Source organism: Lepisosteus platostomus, chromosome 12 (genome assembly GCF_059453375.1).
Source record: "Lepisosteus platostomus isolate fLepPlt1 chromosome 12, fLepPlt1.hap1, whole genome shotgun sequence".
In the NCBI taxonomy this organism is placed as follows: domain Eukaryota; kingdom Metazoa; phylum Chordata; class Actinopteri; order Semionotiformes; family Lepisosteidae; genus Lepisosteus; species Lepisosteus platostomus.
Window position 1 is genome coordinate 44,107,555 of NC_142622.1, and position 27,270 is coordinate 44,134,824.

Below are 27,270 nucleotides of genomic sequence, written 5' to 3' on the forward strand. Positions count from 1 at the left end.
AGAGCAAAAACCTACATAAAATGGGCACTCACTAATGAATAAATGGCACACTTAAAAAAACAGTTTGGGAATTATTTCTATGCTTTATTTTGAAGGGTGAGTCTTTTCAACAGTTGAAGATAGAAAATATATCAGTGTAAAAGGCAAAAGAATTCTAAATTTTTTTAAAACTGTACTGAGATATTTTCTCATTACTGCAAACAAAGAAGTTGGGACGGTCGTGTCTGTTATGCAGTGGTGGGGGTCACTCTGCTCCCCTTCATTATCTGAAGTTCTCTCTTCCACAGTCTCTGCCGTCGCGTTTTTGAAATGTGAAGCTGAACTGGCAGCGACCAAAACTGATGGGCAACAAGCTGACAGCTGCAGCCTTGACAAGGTTCACACTCCCCGCCACGTGGAGAACACAGGAGCATGTTCAAGCACAAGTGACAGAAGGTTCACCGAAGTGAAACATTGCCGCATCGTACAGATCTTCTGGCAGCTCTTCATCCCCATCAGGGAAAAAAGTTGGGAATGGAGGTGCCTGAACAGTCTTCAAACGCGTAGGCAGAACTGTATCTAGAATCTGAAAAGAAAAGCGATGTAGAAGAAAAAAAAAGGTTAAAAAAAGGTTCTCTGCAACACACCAAGAAAAATCTAATTTTACATGGATGTTAGACAATCCTGTCTTTGAGCATTTTCTGACATGTTTCACAGTAAAAAGTGACCGTGGTTTACTCGGAAACTGGGGCTGCTGCTTGTGCCATCACTAACCTGCAGGTGTCAAAAAAAGGAATGGTTCTGGAAAGAGAGTCTTTCTGGAGAGAAACATGGGAGATCGTGTGCTGCATGTTTCAAGTTTGCATTATGTCACATATTTGAAATATCGACTTTGGCAATAGACGTGGAAGGTCTTTGGTGTTTATTAGTTGGCACTGAACTTCAACTGTGCTTGAAATTGATACGCTTCAAATGAGATGATTAAGAAATCACCTTGTGCCGTCTTTAAATCATTTGTATTTGGGAAGCTTTCAACAAGAATTTCAGTAAAGCTCATCATGAAAGGATTTGTACAATTAATCCCCACTTTGACTCATCATTTTCTCTTGTCACTGGGGAAGGGGTAAATCTGATTAATTCTAAGCACAATCTGCAGCAACTGAGACACTGTCCAGAAATAATTTACAGATACAGGAAATAGAGAAAATCAGACTTAAAACTAAGTTTTCTGGAGAGATTTTTTTTTTTTCCCGCAAAGTGACTTATATTGTTCCCCTTTATGTAGAACTGGTATTTCAATTGGAGCAATTTGGAGAAGTACCTGTTGTGCACTGCCTAACAAGAACCCAAATTCATCCAGTTAGGAGTCCAGAATCTTAATCGCTTCTCCAGTGCAATTCTGTGTTACAGTACTACACTGTCAGCTGGCACACCAGGAACACTTAAGACAGATTGCCATTTCCATAACTAGCCTGTCTATATCTCTTTAATACTATGCAAGCCAACACTGGCATTCCTGCGCAGTTCAGAGCTGGGGTTTTAAGCTCATTATGCTGATTTGTCACACTAGTGCTCAAGCCCTACCTTGGGAATTTCACTTGACTGTGAAAGACTGATCAGAGTTCCAAATCTTAGAACTCTAAATTAATCTGCTTTCTCTCAGCGCTTAAATATAAAAGTTCAGACACCAAACTTTCATTTCTGTGTTGCTGTACATAATTATTTTGTACATTATGTGGCTCTCACATCAGACTATCTCCTAAATGTAAATATTTATATTATTAAAAGTGCCGAGATTGCAAACTTTAAAGTGGAAGGGTCCGCAAATGTCTGCAAGGCACTGCTCTCGCAAACATCTTATTTAAACATTATTTTCCTCTCTTTATTTCCACAAAAATATACACGTGCTGCATGAGAATTTCAACTGGAAACTCACAGCTAATTGAGAATGTGGGAACATAGGAAAGGTGGCAAATGAGAGGAGCCTCTCAGCTCATCTATCCAGTTAGGTAGGTAGATAATATCTCCATATATCTCTTCCAGCCATTTCTTGAAAGAACCCAAGGTATCTGCTTCAACAACATGGCTGCCTAGCTTGTCCTGCCAAACTCTGTGGGGCTGATTCGGTCAGTGCATTTGAAGATTTGGAACATGTTTGACACAAGTCCCCGAATATTAAGTCCCCCGCGCTCTCCAGAATCTGCTTCAGCAGTATGTGAAGAAGAGGAAGGCTCTGCGAGAGCGCCTCGGTTTGCACCTGCAGCGTTTGCTTCAGCAGACTCCTGTGCTAGCAGGCCAGACGACCTCTCGAGCTGGCACGCGCCCTTACTTATCCAAGAGTCCCGCTGGAGGACTGTTGCCTTGATTGAACTGCGAGTCAGAGGTCAGTGATGGGCTGATTTCAATGGCATCTTGCGACACGACCCGTGTTGGCATGAATCTGCAGAGTTTCAGGGCTTCCGTGGCAAGAATCCGAGTGGCCCACAACTATATTGTAATGGGTTTCAAGCAATGGTGTTACAATTTTTGCCCATTCATTTCAGATATGCTGAAGCTCTCGCAGGTTGCATGGAGATCACTTAGGGACAGTTGTATTGAAGTCTTTCCACAGATTCTCAAAAGGACTCAAGTCAGGACCTTGACTGGGCCAATCAAGGACATTCACTTTCACATATTTAAGCTCCAGTGCAGCTCTGGAATTGGATTGCTGTCCAGCTGAATAGCGAATTTTCACCCAGGTTTTAAGTCTTTATCTGGCTGAAACGCTTTGCTCTAGTATTTGCCTGTACTCACCTCCGTGCATTTTTTGTCAATACTAACAAGCCGTCCAGTCTTTTTGGGGAAGAAACATCCCTCAAGCATAATGCTGCCACCACCATGCTTGAGTGTAGGGATAGTGTTGACTGAGAGATGTGTTAGGCTGGGTCTCGGCCATATGTAAGACTTGGTACTCAGACGTAAAACTTCCAACTCCATCTCATCTGACAGCTCAGATCACAATCAATATTGTGCAATATTTCCATGGCATACTCCAGATATTTTGCTGCACACTCCATGCAGGATCTGAGAGGGGTTTTCCACTCTGCCACAGAGGACAGCTTTGTAGAGAGACTATGCTGTGGACTGATGCACATTTTTCCCCATCTCAGCCACAGAACTCTGCAGCTTTTTCAAAGTTAGTTGTCAATGATCTCCCAGTGGCTCTCTCACCAGTCTGCTCCTTCCTAGTTTGGAGGGACAGCCTGATCGAGGCAGTAAGGATGGTACAATACACTTTTCATTTTTGATCATTGAGTAGACTTTTTTGTTATCCTTTTCTTGATTCATACTTGTTAATGAATTTACCCTCTTACTTTGAAATACCTTGAATCTTTCGTGGCTGAGCCGATGCTTGACATTCACCACCTGACCAGGCACTCACAGAGTGTGTTAAAACACTGCAAGTTTGACATCATAACAAGCACACAGTATAGTACATATCTACAGTATTGCATACAGATAGAGAGCACTCAATTGATTATGTGACTTGCTAAGGTAATTTTGAGCACCTAGATTAAGTAAGGTTTGCCATAAAGAAAGAGTTTGAATAATTATGCCATTATTACATTTCTATATTTTTTTCAGTATTATTAACAGTTGAATTATTTTCGGTTTTATTTTCCTTTGAATGTGTGAAGCAGATTGGATATATAACAAAATTATATTAAAAGTACCAGGACTGCAATCTTAAAAGCAACTAAATGTGCAAGGGTCTGAGAACTGCACTGCACTCACAAATATCTTATTTAAACATTATTTTCCCTCTTTATTTCCACAAAAAAACCTGCCAGATAATGAACAGACAACTGATGTTGAGAAAACCAGGTGAGTAGGAAAACTGAAATAACGACCTGATGCCCTCTTGACACCAGCAAGAGAATTTCTGACCAATTATAAACTGGCACTTATCCTAGAAAAGTTTAAAAAAACTTTACTATTTTGCCAAAGCAGTAACTAGCAGAATTAACTACTGTGATGATGAAAAGGGGAAGAAGAGATGTCAGCTTGGAGTGTTTGAAGACCTACATGAAAGATAAGTGATGCTTATGGAAAGTGATTTAAATGGTGGAATTAAAGCAAATACAATACTCTGCAAACTAGAACTGTCAGAGTATAGTACAGGCATTAACAAGTTGAAATATTGCTTCATAAATCTAAGAAAGAAATAAAAACAGTGGAAATAAAGCAAGAATGTTACCCGGGCTCAAATTTAATTTTAGACCCAACATTCATTATGCAAAAGTTGTTTAGACCATTTTAAATGCAAATGTAGTCGGAGAAGAAAGGAGAGTACTGGCGATCGTGATCAATACTCTTTAAATGAATATTAATGCATTCTTTCCTCCACTGCATTGCTGATGACTAAAAGTGTATGACAGCTAACTGCAAGGTGACTGCTGTTATCAAGCAATGGCGGCCAAATTAACCATTTGTTTATATTTCCAAGTTGACTTATGCAGCCAGTGTTGTACATCTTAATGTTATAAATAAAAAAATTAACATGACTGTGCTTACCTTTACTAAACAGCTTCTGTGTCCGGGAACAGAGCCATGTACGTAGATAATGTTATATTTTGTGTTCACTCTCCAAATCTAGAAATAAAGATTTAAAAAATAGCATACATTTACAGAAAATATAAACTGCACAGATGTTGCAAAAATCCATCAACACTGAACATTCACAGTGAACCACTTATGTGATGATTGCTCTCTTGTTAAATAATCAATTTATCTCCTTGAGTTGACATCATATGCAAAACATATGTATGCTTTCACACAGACTAGGTATGCACAGACTGTACTATACATTGAGTGGTGAAACTCACTGCAGGCCTAGTAACAAGAAAGCACCACATTATGGGTCATTCACTCAGAAAGGCTCCACTGTGGTAACATCATAACCTCATTTTATTTTAAATCCCCTAAAATGAACAAATGCCTTTCCTTGTGTTTTCCATTATGTCCCACAGAAGGGCAGGAGGGGAGAAAACTTGGCACCTTTCTGTAGTGATTATCGCAGCATTTAAAACTCACACCACTTTCAGGACGCGTCAGTGTTTGACACAGGAAGATCACCAAAACAATCAAATCCTTAAGAAATGTTGACACTTTAATGAGAAATCTCAGCTGTGCGCTCTGAGTGTCACTGCAGCTTTATTGCAGGAATACTCTGAAACGTGCTTTAAAGGTTATATATATAGTCAGCAGAAAAAAAAGATCAATTTTACTGTGCACTACCTAACCTTTAGGTTTAGTGCAAAATGTGCATCACATATTCAAAAGCAGATAAAAACCAACTATGACTTACTTTCAAGCCGTGTGCTGTCTGATACACATTTCCCATTTTCCCAGGCATCTTCTTCCCTGGGAAGACTCTGGCAGGATCCTAGAAAATTAAAGAATTTCAACTGAATCCAGGCGTATTGCCTGAACAATGCAGAATTTCTACTTCAGCGCAGACAGAAAAATGAATGACTGAGATGGTGTAATATATGATTAATTCTGAAGACTCCTGCAAGTAAAAAAAAAAAAGATATCTTAAAATATTTTTAAAAAGATGGCAATTTGCTTCTGAATCTGCTATTTGGGATGACATATGTAGTAGGTTGGAGAAATCACAGATCTGCTCCCTGCCAGTTTTCTCTCTAGTTACAGTCTCAGTAGAACACTTAACAGAGCCTACACTTACTGTAAGGCTTGTATCTCCTGTCATCAAGACAGCTGAATTCATTCAGCAACCCGTCTGGCTGCCTTTATTATTTAAAACATTTTTAGCATTTAAAAGGAAAATTGAACCTACTGGGCCGGAATGGAAAAATCCTGAGTTGCAAAAACTGCTCTAATATCTTGATAGTACAGATCTTCACTCTGAAAACTGTATTAAGTGAAAACGATTTATCTCTTAAAACATACAACATACAAAATGTTTGTGCATGTATGAATAGTAATCACTAAGTTAGTAAGTTCACTAAGCTAGAGTAGGAATATACAATGTGAGGAAAAGGTTTAAATATTTTAAAATCCCATCATCATTTTACAATCTTTTTAGTGCTAATATTCACCTGCTACAGGACAGTGTACACACTATACCGTGATAAATGCCAATTGGGGTTTCTATGAAAAGAAAAATAACCTTATTGGTATGGTCAGGTACACCATACTTGATCAATTTAATTTTCTATTAGCGGATCTTGAACATTTTGCAAATAATAGAAAAACATATTCAATTCCTACTCTATCTACTGCAAGATTAAGCTGCTGGTTCGTAGTGAATATGTATGTATGCTTGAATTAATTTCCACAAGTACAGCAAGTCACTACTTTCTGAAGCCCCAGCCAGTACAAGCAATATGCTGTTCACATCACTGTCAAGCTGTCAAGACGAGGAGCCCTGCAGATTCGAGCTCAGAGAGATTCACAGGAACCACTGCCTCGCTTCCCAGAGTTCAAAAACGAACAGGAAACGCACTGCACTTCTCCAGCTTTAAACTCGCGATCGGACATCACTGCCGGGAAGAGGAGCAGACAGGAGGAGGCAGCCGCAGACACATGTGGGTGGCAGACTACCATCGCTAAGCTCTCGCGCCAGCAACTGTGTGCTGGAAAGCCTGGCGCAGGCCAGCACTGAGGAAAGACAGGAGGAGCGTCAGCGGCTGCCAAGGGACCTGAGTGGGCAGCTACTAATCTTGAAAGGAATTTTCTGCTCATCCTCGTTTCAGGAAGACCCGCAGCTGGCGGGCAGACCATGGAATTATCGTGACAGGCAGAACTTCCTGATGCCCTCCCCACACACTCAAATCCACCACAGCTCCCCTGTGGCATCAAACTATCTCGGCGCCACTGAGAAACAGAACTAGGAGCAAACATGCACCAAAACTGGATACTCCAATTATACACAAACCTGTAAAATGACTTGAAACTATTGGGGTCGTGTTTGTCAGAGTCTCCTAATCTAACTTAAGCAGCACATCAACTAGAAACAGAGAAATTACAACAATACAGAATATTTACAAACCTACCTATTGTTCATTAGCTAGATGACTAGAGACTAAAAACAGCCGTTACAGTATTATCTGTACAGCAGGGTAATCACAATCACATCTAACCATGTAGAGCGCACAGCATTGCAAAACATCAGAGAGAGAACAAGGAAAACTTGAGATGAGCAGAAACAAATGCTGATTCGACTGGGATGGGCCTAAATTAATGTTGTTAATTTCTCACAATACACAATAATGTTGCTGACAATTCTACATAGGACCCTTAGAACTTATTTCTATTGCATTCTGTTTCAGTGCACCTTTGGAGCTATCAGGCTTCATGCCTATACACCTTTTAAAGCTCATCGAGTCTTTGGAGTAAAGTTACAACACATATTGAACGAGTAAAAGAGACAGGCCCTGACTGACTTGAACGAGTTTCTGTTAAGGACTCTTCAGCATCAAAGAGCTCTGTGGTATCGGCTGGACACTCTAGAGGAGCCAGCAGGGTGAATGAAGAATTTGTTTGGGATGCAGATTTTACAATTAAGGCTAGGTTTAACCCAAACATCTTAAAAAAGCAAAAGGAGTATATTTAGATTTAACTATTTAAGCAGTAAATAGTTTTTAAATCTAATTTAACTTTCTGAAGGCATAAACACTGTGAACATGTAGGTCTTAAGTAATCAATAAAAACTCAAACTATTTATAAATCGAGACTATCCTAGATGCATCTAGTTTGTTTGTTTGTTTGTTTTTATCACAATGTTGTTTGATAACGGGGAGTTCTACCTTCCCAGATCCAGCAGGATCAATGGGTCTCCAGACAGTTCAATTTCACGCCGTGCTCCAGAGCACATTGTGGAAGAGAAGGTGTTATGAGGACACACGACTGCTTAGCTACTGCAGGGAGGCTCTGAATGTCTGCACACACGCCCGACACTTACTCCTCCTGGGCCCGATGCTCCTGGCCTCCTGTGAGTTTTGGTTTGGCCATGGGATGCTGGCTGGCCCTTGAAGCCCCACCTCTTCATCACACCTTGGAAGCCCTTGCCAATTCTGAGAGAAAACAAAAGCACGTTGAGCGAGCGAGCTCAGAACAGTTCAGAACAACACACAGTGTACTTGGTCACGACGACATTCAGTGATGTATACTTGTGTTTCTTTAGTTTCTTTAGGAATGGAATAAACCTGTTACTTGTTCCTTTGCAGCCTACGCATGCTGACGCAGCTCCCCACCTGAAGTGCTACATAATAAAAAAATGTAGCTGAGTGACAGTTATTGATAAAAGAAACCAGTGGATCTCAGGAGTTGTTATGCATGTATCAATAAAGCATAACAATCGAGTTATAAAAACAGAAAAGTAAAGAAACCAATCACTAAAATTCTTCTTAATCATCCAATTCTTCAATGTGAGCTGATGTGACTGCAACATCTTAAATGCTTAAATTTTGCTTTCAATGTATGGTATGGCTATATTTGTTTTAACATTACATTTTTGTGAACTATTTTTTATTCATTTTAATTCAGTCCAAAACACAAATAAGAAAAAAACGTTTAGCTCTATATTTCACGTGAGATGTGTGTATAGAATTGATTCTTGCACATATTCATAATGACTGTTCGTACATTCAATGCCCCTAACAACATTTCGGTTGTCACCCACATCACATTCCTTATTCTACTTTATTTAAAGTGGAATAATTTTTATATATATATATAAAATGTTCTTTTTAATTTGTTAGGGATCACAGGAGGACTCAAGCTTTTACTTCTGAAACATTTTCTTTTATGAATGAAGGAGCTCTCTACTACTTTGATTTCACAGTCTGAAATGCCTTTCGTCTACCAACGTGTCTCAGAGCAGATTAGTATATGATCCACATAATTAAAATTCAATAAAGTAGTCTAATATCTGCACGGGGATTAAAAATTCTAAACTTGGTGTCATTTCACTCAAAAAAGATGAGGCCAAAGTAATATCCCAATTGTTACACAAAAAACAGTTTTGTCATGGCAATCGGCTACAAAGGCAGTAGAAATTAGCTCTTAAAAAAGCAGAAGGTTGGCACCATGATCTTTTGAATAAAATCATAAAACATCAAAGTACTAGCTGCTGTGCTCTGTAATGCTAAAGATGAAATAGGGAATTTGTAAAAACTTTGTATTTTATAGACCTAATGAAATTGTGAAAAATGAGAACACTCATTTAACTGACGCTGTGCAAGCTCAGCATGGTCCTTTACCAGCTAGCATCAGGTTCTCCCCATGAAGTTAAAACCCGGTAGTATAATCACATTTTTAACTCTTATGATCAGATCTTGCCTCTATTGTATCTGTAACGGAAAGATGTCATTAGTGCAAACCTGACCAGATTACAAAACATGTTTTTTCCCCAACTGCTAATTAATTTTGCCAGTCATCCAAGACATCACATGAACCTCACATCAAGCTGCATAATGAAAAACCATTAAATAATCATTCCTTTGCTTTACTTCAATCATTACAATCAGTCTTTCCATTACCACAATGCTTACAATTAGCAGACAAACAAATAATGCTATTGATAAGCACAGACATTTACCTTTTACATTCTTTAGAATATCTATCGTACCTCAAAATGGTAAAGTAACTTCTGTGAAGATTTCTTTTGAAGAGCATGTCACATCCATTATTTCAAAGTGCTAGTTTACTAATCCATGGCCACTCCAATCACTTTACAATAAAAACTCTTCTATAGTAGCTGAACCTCTAAAAGTTTAAATATATAATTTGTCAAAAGACATGGAGATTTTATTACTCGGGTAATGGTTTCAATAGGTTTTACCATTACCCACCCTGACCCCTCAACAGATTAGTTCAGGAAATAAGAAAAATCCAATAGGGATATTTGATACATCCTTAGCTTTTGTGAATTATGAGCATGCCTAACAAGTGGAAAAGTGTCACAAACATCCATATTACACAGGTTTAAATGAAACATCATAATAACTAGCTATTAAATGTAAAGATCAACATGAAATGGTTAATGTGGAGAATTGCAATGTTGAAATCTGATCATGTATAGAAACATCATCTGAACTGGTAACAACAGTGAGATATGTTTTAGCTTACCTTGTTAAGGTGGAAAATAGTTGCCTAACATACCTACAGAGAGCATTCATCTGCCTGTCACTGTAACTAATTATTAGATTTTAATATGGTATGTATTAGTTAGGAATATGATCAGAAACATTAAGATGTTTCTAGTCAGTTGCCTGTCTCTGATGTATCTGCTTTATTGTATTCTGTATCTTTGGAAATATTGATACCTGCCTTTGTTAAATAAACTTTATAGCACAAGCCAGAGGAATGATGTTTTTCCAGACAAAAAAGCACGGATGAATTTCAGGTATATAGGCAGATGTGAACACTCCAACTGGTCTACTTGTACCATGCGCACTTTTCTACAAATTTTCTACAAAGTCTACACTCCAGTCATCGGTCCCACTACAACTTTAAACCCATCTCTAATTTTTAATTTCTTGTTGAGGGACAATGACAATATATCTGCCTCTTTATTACATTTAAATGTGGTGCTGGATAATTCAAAGATTTGTTTTTTTCTTTGAAGACGACCACATCAATGAGACATAGTTCCTTGGTTCTGAAAAAGCATGACCAAGATACAATCCTGCTCATGGGTAGGATCAGAAACTGAGTCAGATTGGAGATTAAATTGATCAATTTACTAGAATGCAACTGGGCAACTGAGGTTCAGAGCTGCATTGCAATGTTAAAAAAAAAATGGAAAACGCACAACCCTAATCATGGCATTCTGTGTATTAGGCCTATAATTCCATGGTATATTGGATGAACAACTCCTGACGGGAAATGCAAAGTCCACAATCCAAAACTACAGTACGTGCATAAAAACAGATATCTGTAGATGAAAATACAAAAATAAAGAAATGTCAAAAGCCAACTCTTTCACAGAGGTAACATACTAGGTTACAGTCAAAGGAATCCTACAAAATTAACTGGCTTTGATAAAGGTATTAGTTTCTATTTATTTAGAACCCTTTAGGGCCATTAGATAATTGTAGCTAAGCTCAGAAAAAAAGGGGTTTGATTACAGTAATTATCCAAATCTCAATGGATAACTTCTAGAACAGCAGGTCAAGGCCAAGAAAAAATGTTTGGAAGTCTAAATTTTTTCAACCCTGTGCAGTTTTAATTTGGGATATATTAATATTAATGATGTTGCATTTTATTTCAGAAATTAACATGTAGGAAAAACAATATTCTGGTGCAGACGATCTTTATTGAAAAGGATATCCATATACAAAATGAGAAAAGTTTATAGAAGATGTTTTAAAAGACTTTCTACTGTATCCTCCTACATGTATCTATACTGTACATGGTCTAATGGGGATCTGTTTCTTACATTAACAGGCACAGACATTAAAACCTTTGAGAGGAAGGAGATTTAGTTTGCTAAAACTGCTAAGTATAAGAAGACTCTAATGATGTTTGAAGACTCTAACCATTTGATAACACCGGGATTAATTACCCTGAGCTCACATAAAGAGCAAAGTAAATTTATTTCTTTTATAGCTTGGATCTTGGATGTTTTGTTCTACTGTTAACTACACTTTCCACATTGAAAAATGAAATCCCCCACACCAGGGTTGTGAACAATTTTTCTATAGAAAATCTATCCAGTATCTTAAATTCATCTCTCTTGCATGGTTGCATCACAACACAATCTATGAACACAAACTATGAGAATGGATCTTCTGAAAAACAAGCTTCCTCACTTAGGTTGGGGGTATAAACAGAGTAAATGACCTTACTTACTGATAATAACGAAGATTATGTGTCCTGTCTGTTCCCATCATGTTAATCACTATTTTTTTTAACTTTAACACTTTCATATTGTGAATTAATATGGATAAAAATAGTATATTATTATTTAGACATTGCATGTGAAAACATTAGTTTTCTTTCCCCACTTATTGTACTCAGAAACGAATCCAGAAATCTTCCTATATATCAAATTATTTTGTAAATATATTTTATCAAAACACAGTATAATATTAGACTCAGAGTTATAAATCTGCAGGAAACATGGTTGAAAACTAACTTTGGTTTTCCTTATTAAACAGAACATATCTGTCACCATCATAAGTACATCTCAATTAAAATGTAAAAACTACATTGGAACCAGAACACAGAAGAAGAAATCAAGCAAAAGATGATATGAAATAAAAAACTTCATTCTGAGCGCTCTTGGAACATGTTCTGTTCTTCATTTCACCCTACAATGAGCTAGATATCAGATGACTGAGCTGAGCAATCAGAGAATTTCTTATTTGAATGTAACGGAAGGCCTGAAACGACATGCAGAGGATATATTTTTCAGCTCTAATCCCCACACTCAGCCGTAACCAATATCATACATGGGCGTGTAGGAATATATGCGCCTGATGTCAATAAGATGGTAATTAAATTGTTCCCCAAACTGCTGAGTAACTCACTGTGTTCTCTACTGCGGAACACAAAAATCAGGTTCTGGATTCAGAACCAATGAAATCATCATTCTTCCCTCACTGGATGCCTCTATTAAGATTGTATAATTTCATTCATGTTGAATTGTCTCTCCAGTGCACATAAGCATGTGCCAATTACTGCATACTACCTTGTCTTCTCTGAATACACTGACATTCTAAGGTTTTTAGGATTTTGGTTTTGAAATGAGGAATTCATAAACATTTTTGTTTTCAGACATGCACTCTCATTAAAATGACTGAAAGCACATTACCTTGCGCATTATTTTTGTGGAGTTTCACTTTGCAAATTAGGTTTCTGGGGAAAACAAGGATTCATCCACTTGTTAGCACATCATTATAGCCTTCGTGACATTCAACTGAGGACTGAAGGGTGTAAGTGTTCAATGGGAACCTTTACAAAATGTTTGTGAACAAAATAAAAAAAAATGGAAAAATAACTTTCAACTATCTTCTAATCCAGAGTCCCCCCAGATTCAAAGCTCTGTCATCACTTACACTTAAGGCTGAAATACACAAATATAATACTCGATTTTTCCTTCTAATGAGATTTTTCACGCAAAGGATTCTAGAGCTGTCGTGATAGCTTAATGAACACTAATGAGCTGTATGTTTTTGACAGTGAGATGGTAACATTTACCGTGGAACATGTTGAAATAAAACTGTGGGAGCAAAACATTATTTACTTTGGAAAGAAAGACACCCACGCAGGTGCCCTATGATGATATCAAGGTACCAAGATGATATATATATATAAAAATATAAAAAGAAATATTTCTTAAGCTCTGGAAAGAATACATCTACTGAAACTATTAAACGGGTGTGGAAATACTGTAAACTTAAGTGCAACAATCAGATCACTGCCAATGTGATGAATATGCATACAAGTTGATAAGGAGGTAATTCATGCTGTATTCAATGAGGCAGTGCACAGACTGATAATTCGATACTGCATAATTGGCAGAACCCATGTGGCAGGAATTTAAATGATGAGCTGTCCTTAAGAAAACGCTCTAAATGAGAAGCAGTGAAAAAAACCTTTCTTAAATTTTTGTAATAGAAAAAAATCTACAATGAAATTTAAAATGAAATTTCTACAGAAACAAACTTTTTTTTTTACTTCCAGGTGTTTAACCCAAGAGCTGCGTCCTATTTTAGCGAAGTAACATTGCATTGGTTTGAAGTATTCAACCTAAACTAAGGATATTCCACATTTTATGGTTCTAGGTATAAGGTGATGGCAAGATTGTATTTAAATACAAACAACATTTAATACTGATTTTGAATTCTATTGAGTGACTTTCTGTAGCTCTACTTTTTTGAAAGGACTTCTTAAGATAGCTCTCAGGAAAATAGCGTGCTAGTTTGTGAACACCGATATACAAATAATATTTTTTTGTTCCACTTTTATGGATGGTGTTATAATTAAAACATTTTAATAACCTTTTTTTTCTCACTCAAGTGTCTGAACACAGTTTGAAGGCTGCTGTAATGGGTATCAAAGAGTCAAGAGACTGATATAGAAAAAAATATTATAAAAGTCACTTTTTATTTTGCTGTAAAATATTTTTCTTGCAAACTAAACTGAAAGTCAAAAGCTCTGGCTTCTTTCTGGAGTGCAGAACACGTCTGGACGTAAATCAAATCTTTTATGACCGTACAACAGTAAGGCTTTATCCCATTAACATCCAATGCCCATATGCTAAGCAATTCAGTCCATACCCATTTCACCTTAGCATCATTCACACATTAGCCAGAGATTCAAGAATACAGTTCTCCGTTTTAACTCTAATGAGATGTTTCAAACAGGGGCTTCCAGTGCGGCCATGAAATACTAAAGCATTCGATAACATTTTTCCTAATTAGCAGACTCACTGCAGAGATATTATCCAACAAGCTATTCATTCTCTCTGCAACCCCTTCCAACTCCACTGCGGAGTGCTACTCATGTTGACTGCATATAGCGCCCTCCGTGACATAAAGGCGCTTTGCAATGAAACGAGACAAAAGCAAAAAAACGTCAGACAGTCTACACGTTAAGACTGCAATTAAACAGAACTGATATCCAGCGTATATCCAGCCTCATAACAGGTCAGAAAGTATGGTCTCCCATGATTCAGAGCCTCTTTTTTGCCAGAGCCCAAGGAATGCCAGGACTAGGAGACTTACCGAGTGTGAAACAGCCCTCTAGGCTAACTCTATCGATACCTATTACACGAGCATCTTATATTACTTGTATTGAATCTCCTACTGCAATACTTTGATCTAGACTGAAGAGATTTATCTCCCTTACCCTGCCTCCTTTAACGTAACCCTCTGAGAAAACGTAGCATTCTTGTTGCCTTTCCTTGCACCACGGCTATAACCTACTTTTGACGGCAAGGTGGCCAACAACGAACACACTACTCTAAGCGACGTCTTAGCGTATTGCTTTTTACTGCCTCTCCCAACGGTCGTGATGAAAACGGAGAAGAATCTAAACAGAGACCCAGATCACTTTCATGTGTAGCTTCCTGCAGCTCTGAATCAGTCTGTACAGTGGTATTTTCCTATTTCCAGTGCTTTGCACTTATCGGTGTTAAATTTCATGCCATGCGCCTGACAACTCCCATGACTTCCCTTATTTTTGTCCATCCATTCATTTTCCAACCGATTTATCCAACACAGGGTCGCGGGGGAGCCGGGCCCTATCCCAGCAAGCCCCTTGTTTTTGTATCGCCCTTCTAGAACGTCAGAGTCAGTCATGTTGAAATGACTCAATATTGAAAGTATGTGTTCTACAACACGGGGCACGTTATTGGCATCCTCTATTGTAAAAAATCTGTGAAATATCAATTAAGCATCTTTATCATTTTAATTTATTCTAATCTTTTAATACTATCCACCTATTACTAATTCCCCTTCTGTTCATTTACTGTTGTAGTACAGAAAACAATGCCTCTAATACGACATTCCTTTCTTTCTCCCTTCTGGCATTTCGATTATCTTTTTTTTCAGCTGTGCCTAAAGTTCAGAACACTGTTTATATTATAATTATACAATAGCACATTTCCTGCAGTAATTCTAAATTATGGTCATCCATTTTAATTAAATGAACGCAGGAGATTAAAGTCTCTCAAGAGTTATTTGTGTCAAGAAAGCAATTCGGCATGACTAAAACCATTTCAACCAGGAAGTCGGTCACTCTTTAGCAATTTAAGAAGACTCTAACTTCCCCCTACCCATAAACTATTCCTTCATCAATTAAACACCTTCAATTAGTAGCAATAAAGACATATGGTGTACTGTTCCATACTATTATATAAATGGTGCCAAGACATTTGTAAAACCCATCACATTACACATGGAGCTAACAGACATGCCCGTCATAATTTACTAGAAAGGCCAATGGGATTTGTTTCCTTTTACACTTTGAAAATGCAGTAATACAACGGTTACCCAATTTTCGTACTACATGAAACACGGAGAGAGAAAAAATAAATACGTAATATTACCTTGGCTGCATATATCAGCAAAGTCTCCACAATGCATGGCTTCTACGCAGTAAAACAAGTGATGCTTCACATCTCTTTTCTTGGACAATAAACCCATCTTGGAACACCTACCTGCACTCTGTGGTATTATGCTTTGAACACTGGTGCGATAATTACTCTCTTAATAGAAATGCCACTTATTCCGTGTTGGAAATGTACCAGGTAAAATAACGCCGGACTGAAGAGAAATTCACCAACTAAAAATGCATCACTGTAAAAGCATTACTGTAAAAATGACTAACGGAGGCGCCATGATAGAGGACAAATGGACAAAAGAAAACAGCCCACGAGCCATGTAGCAGCCTCATTACGTGATTTTATACATGCTGTGTAAATGTCAAATGGAAAAATATCATCGTCATTGCGACATGACTTACGTACAAAAACATTTTGCTTCAGATTCTATTAAGACTAAGAAAATGTTAAAAAATAAAAAAAACAGAAACAGGATAAAATCACATGAGGGGCTGCTACATCTCAGTTGGGGTTCACTGGTTTCAGCATGTACCCGTCTGGGATTTCCATACCTACAGTGAACCAGCAGGCGGACTGGAAATCCACATGAGTCTGACTTACGTTTTTGCCGTCACATCAACATACTGTCCTGGGCGGAAGTGAGCTGCATACAGAGGTGTTCCTGGAACAAAAAGACAGGCCGTGTTCAAAACATGGGAGTTCTGAAGCAAAAACGTCATGAAAGAAAATAAAATATTTCACAATGGGTTCGACTATTTTCACCATTTCATAAAGAATCCAAAATGTTTTTTTACATCACAATCTTTACTTAAGAAGCCATTTAGGACACAAAATAAGAATCAAAGGCAGTCTTACTTCACCATCAGTCACGCACAGAAAACAATTTAACCATTTTGTAAAAAAGTTATAACATCACCACACGTCTGTGTTCTTTGCCTGCTTAATTCAGAATCTGTCCTACTGAGAAGGAAATATTAGGTCTTGTGATTAACTCGGGTATTAAAAGTACAATTGCCCATCAATAACAGTCAAAGACACCACAACAGAAAAAAAGAAAGCAACAGGTGAGAAAGTCTGAGCAACACACTACCTGGCTTGATGATGGCATTATCTGACACTTTGAATGTTGTAATTTTCTGTTTTGGGGGCACCCCAGCATTGCGATACATCTCCATGGCCGCTTCTGATTTCTAGAAGACAGAAAAGAACCATATTATGTTGATCATAATGTCCCCAAGATAAAACGCTGTGGTTAATATTCCATAATATAATCGGATTGACAATCCACTGATTTTTTCCAGCACAAAAAATGGGCAGCAGCGACATAGCTACTGAAGAGCACAGGCACATTTTCAGAAAGGTAATCCCAGGCCTTTCTGTGACCCACACATTTCTGAAGAGCGATCTGTCAGTAGAGAACTGTCCCATTCAGTCCTTATAAAAATGCCAGAAACCCTAGCATCGCCAAATTGTTATATTTTCATTTTAACTAACCTTGGGAAACAATGCTTCCTAGGCTTTAAACACTAACGTCACCTGCCTCATACTGCAATCTTAATTTATTCCGTCTCTAATTAAGGTAAAATGCAAGAAGTAGGGGCTGTAAGAAATGAATAAAAGGGAAGCACATGTGCTGAAATCGAGAATGACAGCTCTGAAGCAGCCACACACTAAAGCCATCTTGACAACAGAGAAGGTCCGATGTCTTTCACAACTTTAGAATAGCTCTTCCCTCACAGCTGGAAATAATCAAATCCCCAAACTTTTACAGAGCAATAGGTTGAGGTGTAAAACATTCAGAGCACAAACAGATTCCGAAGGAAACTAACCACGTGAAAGACAGCCATAAAATGCAGAACAGAGAACCAATGCCCTTTAAATGGGATTGTGCGAGGCTGTAGGCTGCAGTCATTTAAGTCCCACATTTCAATGACAAATAAAAAAAATGAACTTTTTCCTTCATGTAAATCCATCCCTTAGTATAAGAATAAAAAAAAAACTTTTTTTTTTTAAAGCAGTTTCATTTCCACTGCTTTTTTCATGCTTCATGTTAATGGAATCTTGTTTTCTAGGTCTGCTAGATTATAGCCTACAGGATGAGAACACTGAAGCTTAGACCCGTTTCTACAGCCTTACATAAGCAAAAAACACTGGTGTCTGCCTGGATGGGATTCTGGTGCCCAATTATGTCACTGGTAGGACTGCAAGCAACAGATAGTTCTTAAGTCTACTGTATGTCAGCAATAAAGATCTGTAATGCTGGTAAGTCAAATCAAAATAAAATGTTTACACCTCTTCTTGCAACTTTCCTGTAGTTATCAGGCTGTTTTTCAACAGCGTTTTCACTCTGAAAAGTAATGGTTTCTTTTAGTTGGCTTTTAGCTCTCATTTGCAACTGTAAAGTAACACCAACTAGCAAGCCACAATATATACTCCTCTCTCCACAGGTGAAACAGAAATTGAACCTGCCTCTTTTTCATGGGGCCAAATGTAAATTCTCCCAGGGGGATAACTGCATGGCAAAATCAAGCACTAGCTATACAAGTCTTGAAAATAAGATACTTTGGGCATTCAAAGCAATTAATATCAGGGCCAGGGGAGAAGTCTGAATAATTTGTACGTTTTGCATCTTTTCTGAGAATAATAAAGTCACATCTGAAAGCACTTGATCACTAGCTCTCTTGCTGAGAGACCTAGGCAGACTTTCTTTTAAGTAACATATAATACCTACCAATAGTCATTTTCCTTTGCAATGAATAGTTTCAGACCAATTAAATTTAATCTACCCTTTTCCCTTTTGCTTCACCATTACTCAAGACATTGCTTTAGCCTGCAGAGTGCATTAACACCTTTTCAGCTGTCCAGCTCTGATGAGAAATCATAGGAGTATTCAGCAGGTTTCAACATCCCTGAAAGGTGTAGTTTATTCTACAAACAGCCCTTAATTATACAGAAAATCTTTTCTTCCCGTGATCAAAGAAAATGACTTAGGTTATGGATCCTCAATGAACAAAAATATACATTGCTATGTGAAATAAGTTTCTTCTGTTCTGCCTTTTCTGAAAGTTTAATTTTCTGGAATTTGGAGATATATTCTAAATCTTACATAGAAAGGCGAAACGTTCTTCGCTCCTACAAGCAGAGCAGCTGATTTCCCGTCATGTTGTTCTTTAGGCATATATTTAATAACATGGCAATCCGGGACCTAGAGGGATAAAGAGAAAGATAAGTCTGTTAGTGAAAACACAAAATAAAATTAGCTGTAACACTACGTGCAATAACCTTACTGCTCCACATTCAAAACGATATACATAAGACTTTACATAGAAACTGGCGTTACATGCACCCAAGAGGATGCCTTTTCAAAAGCACAGTTTCATGTACATGAGAAAATACATTCAGTTTCTAATAAACACAAACACATTCTTTGTCTTTAAACCTGCTGCAATACTACATGTGAAATTTGTGGTGATTCATGATTTTAAACTGTGAGTTAAACTTGCTTGGCTGGGAGAGATCTAAAAATAAAACAAAAATCAATAATGAAATCCTATAAAACACCTGCCCTAAACTGCAAATCCTTAAACATCTGTAACATAATGACTGCTTCCCACAAATGCTGTAGTTTATAGTCTTAAATTCATTCATGACTGTTGAGAATAACTTAAGTGAGTTTTCAAATTGAATTCTAATAGTATTGAACTGACAGACCTTGATAACATTTACACTCAATATGTTACACAAAACTTACGGCAAATGAATATATTTCCTTGAACAGCAGAACCTGTTTTGAATAACATTCCACATTCCACAAAAATCGACATTAACAAACAAGCTGCCTTATCCCAATCAATCAAGAATTTCTTCACGGTTTGACAGACTTAATATTTTATTATAAGAACGTGCACTTGTCTCTGAACAGAAAATAACCAATGTCTCAGATTATATCATTTTTAATAATACGGTGCAAAAATAATTTGCAGCAGAACACTCAAATATTGAGCATTACAGTCTGGGCTTGAAGACAGAACCCGAAAAACACTTTCAATTGGAACAGGAATCCAAAAGCTTTTTGGCCCAGCTGCATGGTTACACCAGTTATGCAAGTTAGTCTATTCATACACCTTACAGACTCGGCATTGAAAGAATGAAGATCTCATTAGAGAGCTGACAGCGTTTTCACAAGAGATAAAAATGCAGACAGATGACATGACTTTAAACCCAAGGACAGTTTTTCACCTTGCTGAATTTGAACTTCATGGGTGAAACGACTAAAAGAAACCCATTACTTGGATCACGAGAAACATTCCAAACAATAAGTATATTATTTTTTTAAATGTCTTCATTTAAACAATTAAGCTTGAAATACTACCTTTACAATCGTTAACCGCCCATAAAAAGGAAGGTGCTAAAAACTCAAGAGTTTTAAGTGAGAGAATGCTGGCAATTAAGGTATACTGTAGTTCTCTACTGGACACTGCATAGGTAAGCCCATGACTAGAATAAGGAATGCCCCTTGTATTTCACATCACTTTACTTGGGAAACGTTCCTGAACCCAAGCCCTGTTCAGTTAGTGGCAAAGCTACAGCAGCTTTCTGAGCATGAATTTATACTAAAAATCTTTCAGCTTAGAAAACGTATCACCTTATTCAGTTTATGAAGCTGGCTCACATTTTCAGTAGGACACCAAGGGTCATATATATTAACAAAGGCCAGCTGCTGTGTTAACAGAACACAATTTGCAGTCACGCTTTTTGCAATACGCCAATTAAGCACTGTGGCCTTCTGCGCCATTAAGAAAACACATTAATGACAGGAGGAGATAGTGATCTAAATATCTGCTGTGAGACTATCAAAGCACTACAACAGCTTTCTAAAAAACACGTGGCAACTTCTTGATGTGTACAGCCCATGTCTTGGCAACAGAAGCTTCCCCTTCAGCAATTTCAGAGTCTGTCTCCCCACAATACTCAATAACATTTGTAAAAAGCTGCAACGCGTTTAGAATTCAGCTGTTTGGATTTTAACCACATCTAAAATGCGGAGGAAATGTAACCTGTATCAGTTTCCTAGCACTGGCTCCTTGTCAGAATATAACTTGAAATCCAGACTGGCTCCTGACTTCATCGGTGAACTGCTTACCTCCTGCATATCTGTAAGTCTTTTCTACACTTCAGGCTCAGGGCACCTTTCATCTCACAATTAGGGGCTCCAAACACAGGGAGAGAGAGTGCATTCTGTTCAATGAAGCTGTGTGCAAAACTGGTCATGCTCAAGAAAATTTAGATGGGAGATGCTACTAACTAATGTCACAGTGTTCTGAAAAGACCCGATGACAAGATCACACAGGGTGAATAATATTTTCACTACTGCAGGGACTGCAGTGGTACGGGGCTTCAGGTCATCGTTCAAATATCCAATTCCTGATCTGATCTTCAAGCAGTTGGAAGACAGAGGTGAAGTCAAGGAAACCTCTGTATTTTCTCATCCCACAATTCACTGATTGTTGCTGAGGATGACATCTCTTCCCTGCTGCAATTACAGCTCTCAGCTAAGGAGACAGAGCTTTTCTCATGTTGCCTTTTAACAAGGCGGTTGGTGGCAACTTAACATGTTCACAAGCAACGACAGCTTCAGTCAATCATTTTAATATATGAAAAGCATAATCGGAGTAAACTACACCCTGTTTTCATGACTCTTGGAATCCGTTTAGTGTTCAGCAGCAAAGAAAAACCAAGTATTCTGCAAACATCAACCGATTTCTTCGGAATGACACCCGACAGAAAACTACGCCTCCAACCTCACCTGCAGCATCGTGACAACGTGTCTTTCGCCCATTTTAGTCCAGATCGGCATCATGCCCAGCTTCAATGCAATCAGGCCCACACGCCGGCTCCCTGTGAAACATAAATGTTAAGACACTGAGGTCACGACAATTTTTCCCTTCAATCAATGACGCCCTTCCTGCTCTTTTTACTGAAGTCTTCATTTGGTTAGAAGGATGATTCTCTGGGCATGGTACTGTCGCTTTTCTAAGACTACGGGTTACATGTGCAGATCCGTGCCGTGGAAAGGGAGGCAGGGAAGAGATGGCACCTGAACACACTGGCTTGTGTTGAAAAATGCACTGTTCTCTCAGCTCTCACCTGTGCGCCTCCCAAGAGACACTCCTTTACTAAACCAGATACTTGGAAGAAGCAAGGTCTTTGGAAAAGAACGGCAAGCAAAGCAGAAGTCATTCTACTTCAGTGAAAAGGACGCTGAACAAGAGCAGAGTAATATAAAATAACAATAGCTACAGAAGGGCATAAAATGAAAAAAGCCATTGCTATGGTTTTAAAACTGGTTGCTTTTCTTAGACAAGCTTTTCATTCTATATTCTTATTATAACGCATGCTTTCGAATCTTAGTCTCAATGAATAATAAATCCCCAATCTGTACATACAATTTATAATAAATCAAGAAAAATAACATGGAACCAATACTCCAGATGTTAGTTTTGTCTGCATTTACACCAGGGTAAAGCTCAAGATATTTTTTTCCCCAATGTTTGAAACTGTACATTTGGCCATAAACTTAACATACATTGTATAGTACATTCCCTACTTAACTATTTAAAAGACAATGTCATGTTTTAAGACACTAATGTCCCATGTGTCCAGGGAGTATTGTTAAAATTTCTGCATCTTGCCTTTAAGGATGATTGCGCACAAAGTTAGTATCCACAAATTAAATAGAAAATACATTCAAAACTCTTTCAAAATCTGTAAATAAATCACCAGAGCTAAAAGAAAACTGAGACAATAAAAAGAATAACAAAGAAAGAAGTGTTTATACACGAGCAAATGACATAGGGCAGCCATCACCATAACAACACTGTCAGCTATTTATGCTTCTGATCTTCTTATTATAGGGGGTCAAGTCCGTCACCCAGAAAGAGCTCAACAGGAAGAATACAAAAACATCTGTGACGACTTGTATAAAACAATCCAAGCTTTTATGCAGTCTAATAAACTTGATGCACTTTGAAATACTTTCATGCTCCATCAGATATTTACCAGCAGTATTCGCGGATTAACAGATCTCTGCTTATTCACCTCAGACTTGAGAGTGAAGTTGCAGCTCAGAGCCCGACAAACAGACTGGTGACATTTCCTAGAACACTTGACGCACAAGAGTGTAAATAACAAGAACACAAGGGTCCTAACTGCTTAGGCAGGATGACGTCCGAGATCCTCCCACATGATCAGAACGTTGTTTATTAATTTTGGCATTTCTCAAGACTAACCACACAAAATAAGAGCAAAGGAAAAGTGAGATGCAATACTTAACAATTCGTCAATTTTGTGAAACAGTTTTAATAACTGAATTTATTTACTGCTCACTAAAGAAAACAGTGCATCTTTACAAAACTCACAATGGACAATAACTCCTGCCAAGTCTGTTACTTTTTTTACACATTATGAAAGTCTTCTGCAACTAAGATCTTATTTATTACTCTGATATCATACATACTTTTAATTCAATGACACTTATTTTAGACCCAAGTGCACTTGAGTAAACGCTCACCCATAAGAGGTTTGAGGATGAAAAGCACAACAACTGTAAGAAACTCTTACGTGTTTTTTTCCCCCACTGTCTTAGAACTCCAGACCATTTCTGCCAGAAAACTGAACTGTAAGCTAGTCTTTAACAGAAGGCTGAACACAAAGTCATATGAATAAAAAACAATTTACCGAAATCCCACAGCATTTCAGCCTACCCATATCTGAGATGTTTCACCCACACAAACCCGAAGCAGCAAATTCAATTACTTAGAAAATAAGCGCATACCCTTAGCTAAAGGCTAGCATATGTGTCAACGATCAATCTCAAGACTTATAAGATGCAAGAATATACTCATTTTTCCCCCTAGTACTACAGTAACCAAGGATATATCAGCACTATGGTACAATACAGGAAGATGAAGACATTGAACTAGTTTTAAATATTTTTATGCTGGCACAATAAAATACAAATAGGTGTTAATATGTCCAATTAACATTCTTCAAGAAATACTTTACACACTTCTATCAGACTCTGTATGAAATGTAAAGAGAAAGCTTCATTTTCTGTTACACAGTGCTATCTGTAATTCATTTCTGGTACCAGTATACAAGAAAGCAGATTCCTTAACTCTTCTTACTTTTCATTTGCTTACAGTCCAGCTGCATTGACTCCAGTTATACATAATTGCAGGTTAAATGAGAAAATTTAAGCATTTACCTAGTAGAATAGTTTTTCCAACAACGTTTGATCTGACTCAGTTTTGGATTACAATTAGTGAATGTTGCAACATAAAATATAAGCAGCCAAAAGCCTCAGAAAACAAGCTGAAGACAGGAGAAAATTCGTCCTAAAGTTGACATGAGTCGCCAAATTTGTTTTCAAACAGAACAGTTAGGTTGTACAGAGGATATTAATTAATGTTTTGAACATTTTTTGTTCTATTTTAGAGATTGTAACAGAAGCAGATCTAAAACTCGGGGATCTGATGTACATAAACAAATAATATTTCTGTTTATAGGAATATTTCTGTGGGGCGGAGCGGTGGCTCTGTGGCTCAGGATCTGCGCCTGTTGCTGGAAGGTTGCCGGCTCAAATCCCACGGCCAGCAGAGGAATCCTACTCCGTTGGGCCCCTGAGCAAGGCCCTTAACCCCAACTGCTCCAGGGGTGCTGTACAATGGCTGACCCTGCGCTCTGACCCCAAGCTTCTCTCCCTGTCTGTGTGTCTCGTGGAGAGCAAGCTGGGGTATGCAAAAAGATGAATTCTTAATGCAAGAAACTGTACATGGCTAACAAAGTGATTTTATCTGATCTATATGTAATTTAAATTTCATTGCTTTACTTTCTCCATTACCTTCATTCATTAAAATATTTTCTGCTCCAGCTTCTTGCTTTTCAAAGAATAAAACGTTAAAGGAAAGGTATAAAAAACATTGTATCCTACAGATCTTTAAGCAGCTGCTGTATATAGTAAGTGCAGACAGAGCTGAAAATTCTTTAATACTACTTTATGCATAATCGTGTACAGTTCTATTAACTCAAAATCTAGCCAAATATAAAAAGTATTTGTGTTCACTTCATATGCAAATAAGAAAGATCTGTCTCGGTTTGTGATTTACCAAGGCATAAAGCTATAACACGGTCATCAGAAATGGGGAAGTACCGTCCAATATTCTCATGGAAAATGGCCGCCTGGCTCACTCACTGTAACTAATGCAGCAGAACAAAACTTAGAACAGTTACCATACTGGAGCAACACAGCCCAGGACGACCGGTTGGTGCTGTGCTCCTTCCACCCTGAGGCTGCTAGCCACAACGGCAGAAAAGACAATAAACCTACTGCATATGGGTTAAAACATCCCCCTAGCGAACTCCTGCTTACTCTTTTAGAACAGTTCACACACCTTACCTGCCTCCCACTCCTGTCTGGGCCAGGGCTCATCCTTCAAAGGGCACAGTTTGCTCGCGGTCTGGCTGCTGTACTCCTCGGGTATCACTCTTCGCAGGAACTTGTTATTTTCATCGGAAAGGTTCTCATCCCACCAGGTGGTACTCTTGATGGTGCCAACAAACCGTACGCACAGAGGGCTACAAACACAAAAAATAAAGTAAATCCTCATGTATTTTTAAATCTGTAGATTTATGAACCTTCATTTATGCTGATAGGCTGTCCTAGAAAGAAACATACGTTCAACACAACCCTCAGTTAAGACTGCTTCTTGTATATATTTATTCAATTTTAATCTGCTCTGAAGGTGGATATTGAAAAGGAGAAGCACCCTTTTTGGGTAAGAGAAAATAGAACGATCCAAAACATTTTAGTGAAAAAAGCTGAAAATAAAGAATCAACTTTAAATTATATTGATAGTAACTGATGTAAAAAGGCAATTCATTAACAGGCTTTTTCTTGGTCATCCAAGAGATGGTCTAGCTGACTAGCAGCAAAATCTTTTGTAAAAACTATGAGACTATCATTTTACCTTAAGCTAAGCAAAACTCATCCACATTTGTGTAAAAGAAAAAAATCAGAATAAACTTCACTTTTAACTAAGTATGGCCTTAAATTTTGGGTGATGAACAGTTCTGCTTCAGTCAATGGCCGATTCTAAATCTGTCGCCTGTTAAAGCTTGCCCGTCGTTCTTTTTTAATCTTCCTTTATAATTATTTCACTAATTCCTGCATCCCGCATTCAGACTCGAGTCTAAATCTAAACTTGCAGTTCACATTGTCTGGAGGACCACTTGAAATCCACCAGCACGCGTGGATATCGTGTTCATATACTGCGCTTGCGTGTCTGCTTTCAAATCACACCTGAAGAAGGCTCCAAGGTCGAAACTTTTTTTCTTTCTTTTCTTTTCAACATAGAATAAACATATTACTTGTTCCTTTTCATTTAAACTATTACTCAAATGGCTTATTCATCCCGAATTACTGTATAACTGTATTTCAGTTGTAAAAACTCTCGTGTATCGTAATGTCATAGAACTGCATCACCTCTCAAAGAACTGCACGAAAACAGTACAGTGTATGTGCATCACTGCTTAACTACAGCTTAATTCACGCACCTGCAATCACTATGAAGTTACACAAATAGACAAGCTGTCGAAACTTATCTTAGTATAAAGACGATACAAATATAAATACAGACGATATACATAACGTAATTGTTTATATACACATTTTGTATTTTATATCGTACTCATATGACTTAGAATGAACTCAAACAGACAAGAAAATCATTTACATACCTTTCTGCTCCCTTTAACAGTGGGTCTCTTAATCCCCACCTTAAAAACCTGCAGCTCCACGCTGCCATTATAGCAATTAAACTTTTAATTCAGTTGGTATATTTATTTGTCGTCCGAATCTGATGTTAATTTTGGGCATGTATCCACACTCAGGCTTTCACGCTTGTACCGAATGTCACCCTAGGTCTTCCGGGTACGCTTCAGAAATACGTCCGTGCTGCTGAGTTAGGCTGAGAAAGTAGTTCCGGAGTTTAACCTGCAATATAGGGTGCACAGTTCACGGTCTAACGCGAGTATCCATTCTTTCCCATTGTTTGGAAGCTTAGGAAATCGTAGTTGCACATAACAGCATTACAGATCTGCTTTAATTTTAAATACGTTATATTTAATTTAATTAATTTAAAATATTTATATAC

At 37.9% G+C, this 27,270-nt stretch overlaps 1 protein-coding gene across 1 annotated transcript; it reads right to left on the minus strand.

Moving 5' to 3' along the window:
- Positions 1–63: 63 nt before the first annotated feature.
- On the minus strand, positions 64–27,059 carry mrpl3 (mitochondrial ribosomal protein L3). Its single transcript, XM_088602173.1, has 10 exons — positions 26,855–27,059; positions 25,515–25,693; positions 21,864–21,955; positions 19,164–19,262; positions 17,148–17,247; positions 16,658–16,718; positions 7,946–8,057; positions 5,327–5,404; positions 4,534–4,611; positions 64–565 (listed from the first exon to the last, which is right to left on the minus strand). The coding sequence occupies exons 1-10, from the start codon at positions 26,920–26,922 to the stop codon at positions 416–418; spliced, it is 1,017 nt and encodes a 338-aa protein (XP_088458299.1). The 5' UTR covers positions 26,923–27,059; the 3' UTR covers positions 64–415.
- Between the last annotated feature and the right edge of the window lie 211 nt (positions 27,060–27,270).

Coding starts and splice junctions, on each gene's coding strand:
- mrpl3 (XM_088602173.1), bottom strand. CDS start 26,922: ATGGCAGCGTGGAGCTGCAGGTTTTTAAGGTGGGGATTAAGAGACCCA. Junction 5,405..7,945: donor GAGCATCGGGCCCAGGAGGA/GTAAGTGTCGGG, acceptor TTAATTTTCTAG/GATCCTGCCAGAGTCTTCCC. Junction 566..4,533: donor ACAGAAGCTGTTTAGTAAAG/GTAAGCACAGTC, acceptor TTTTCTTTTCAG/ATTCTAGATACAGTTCTGCC.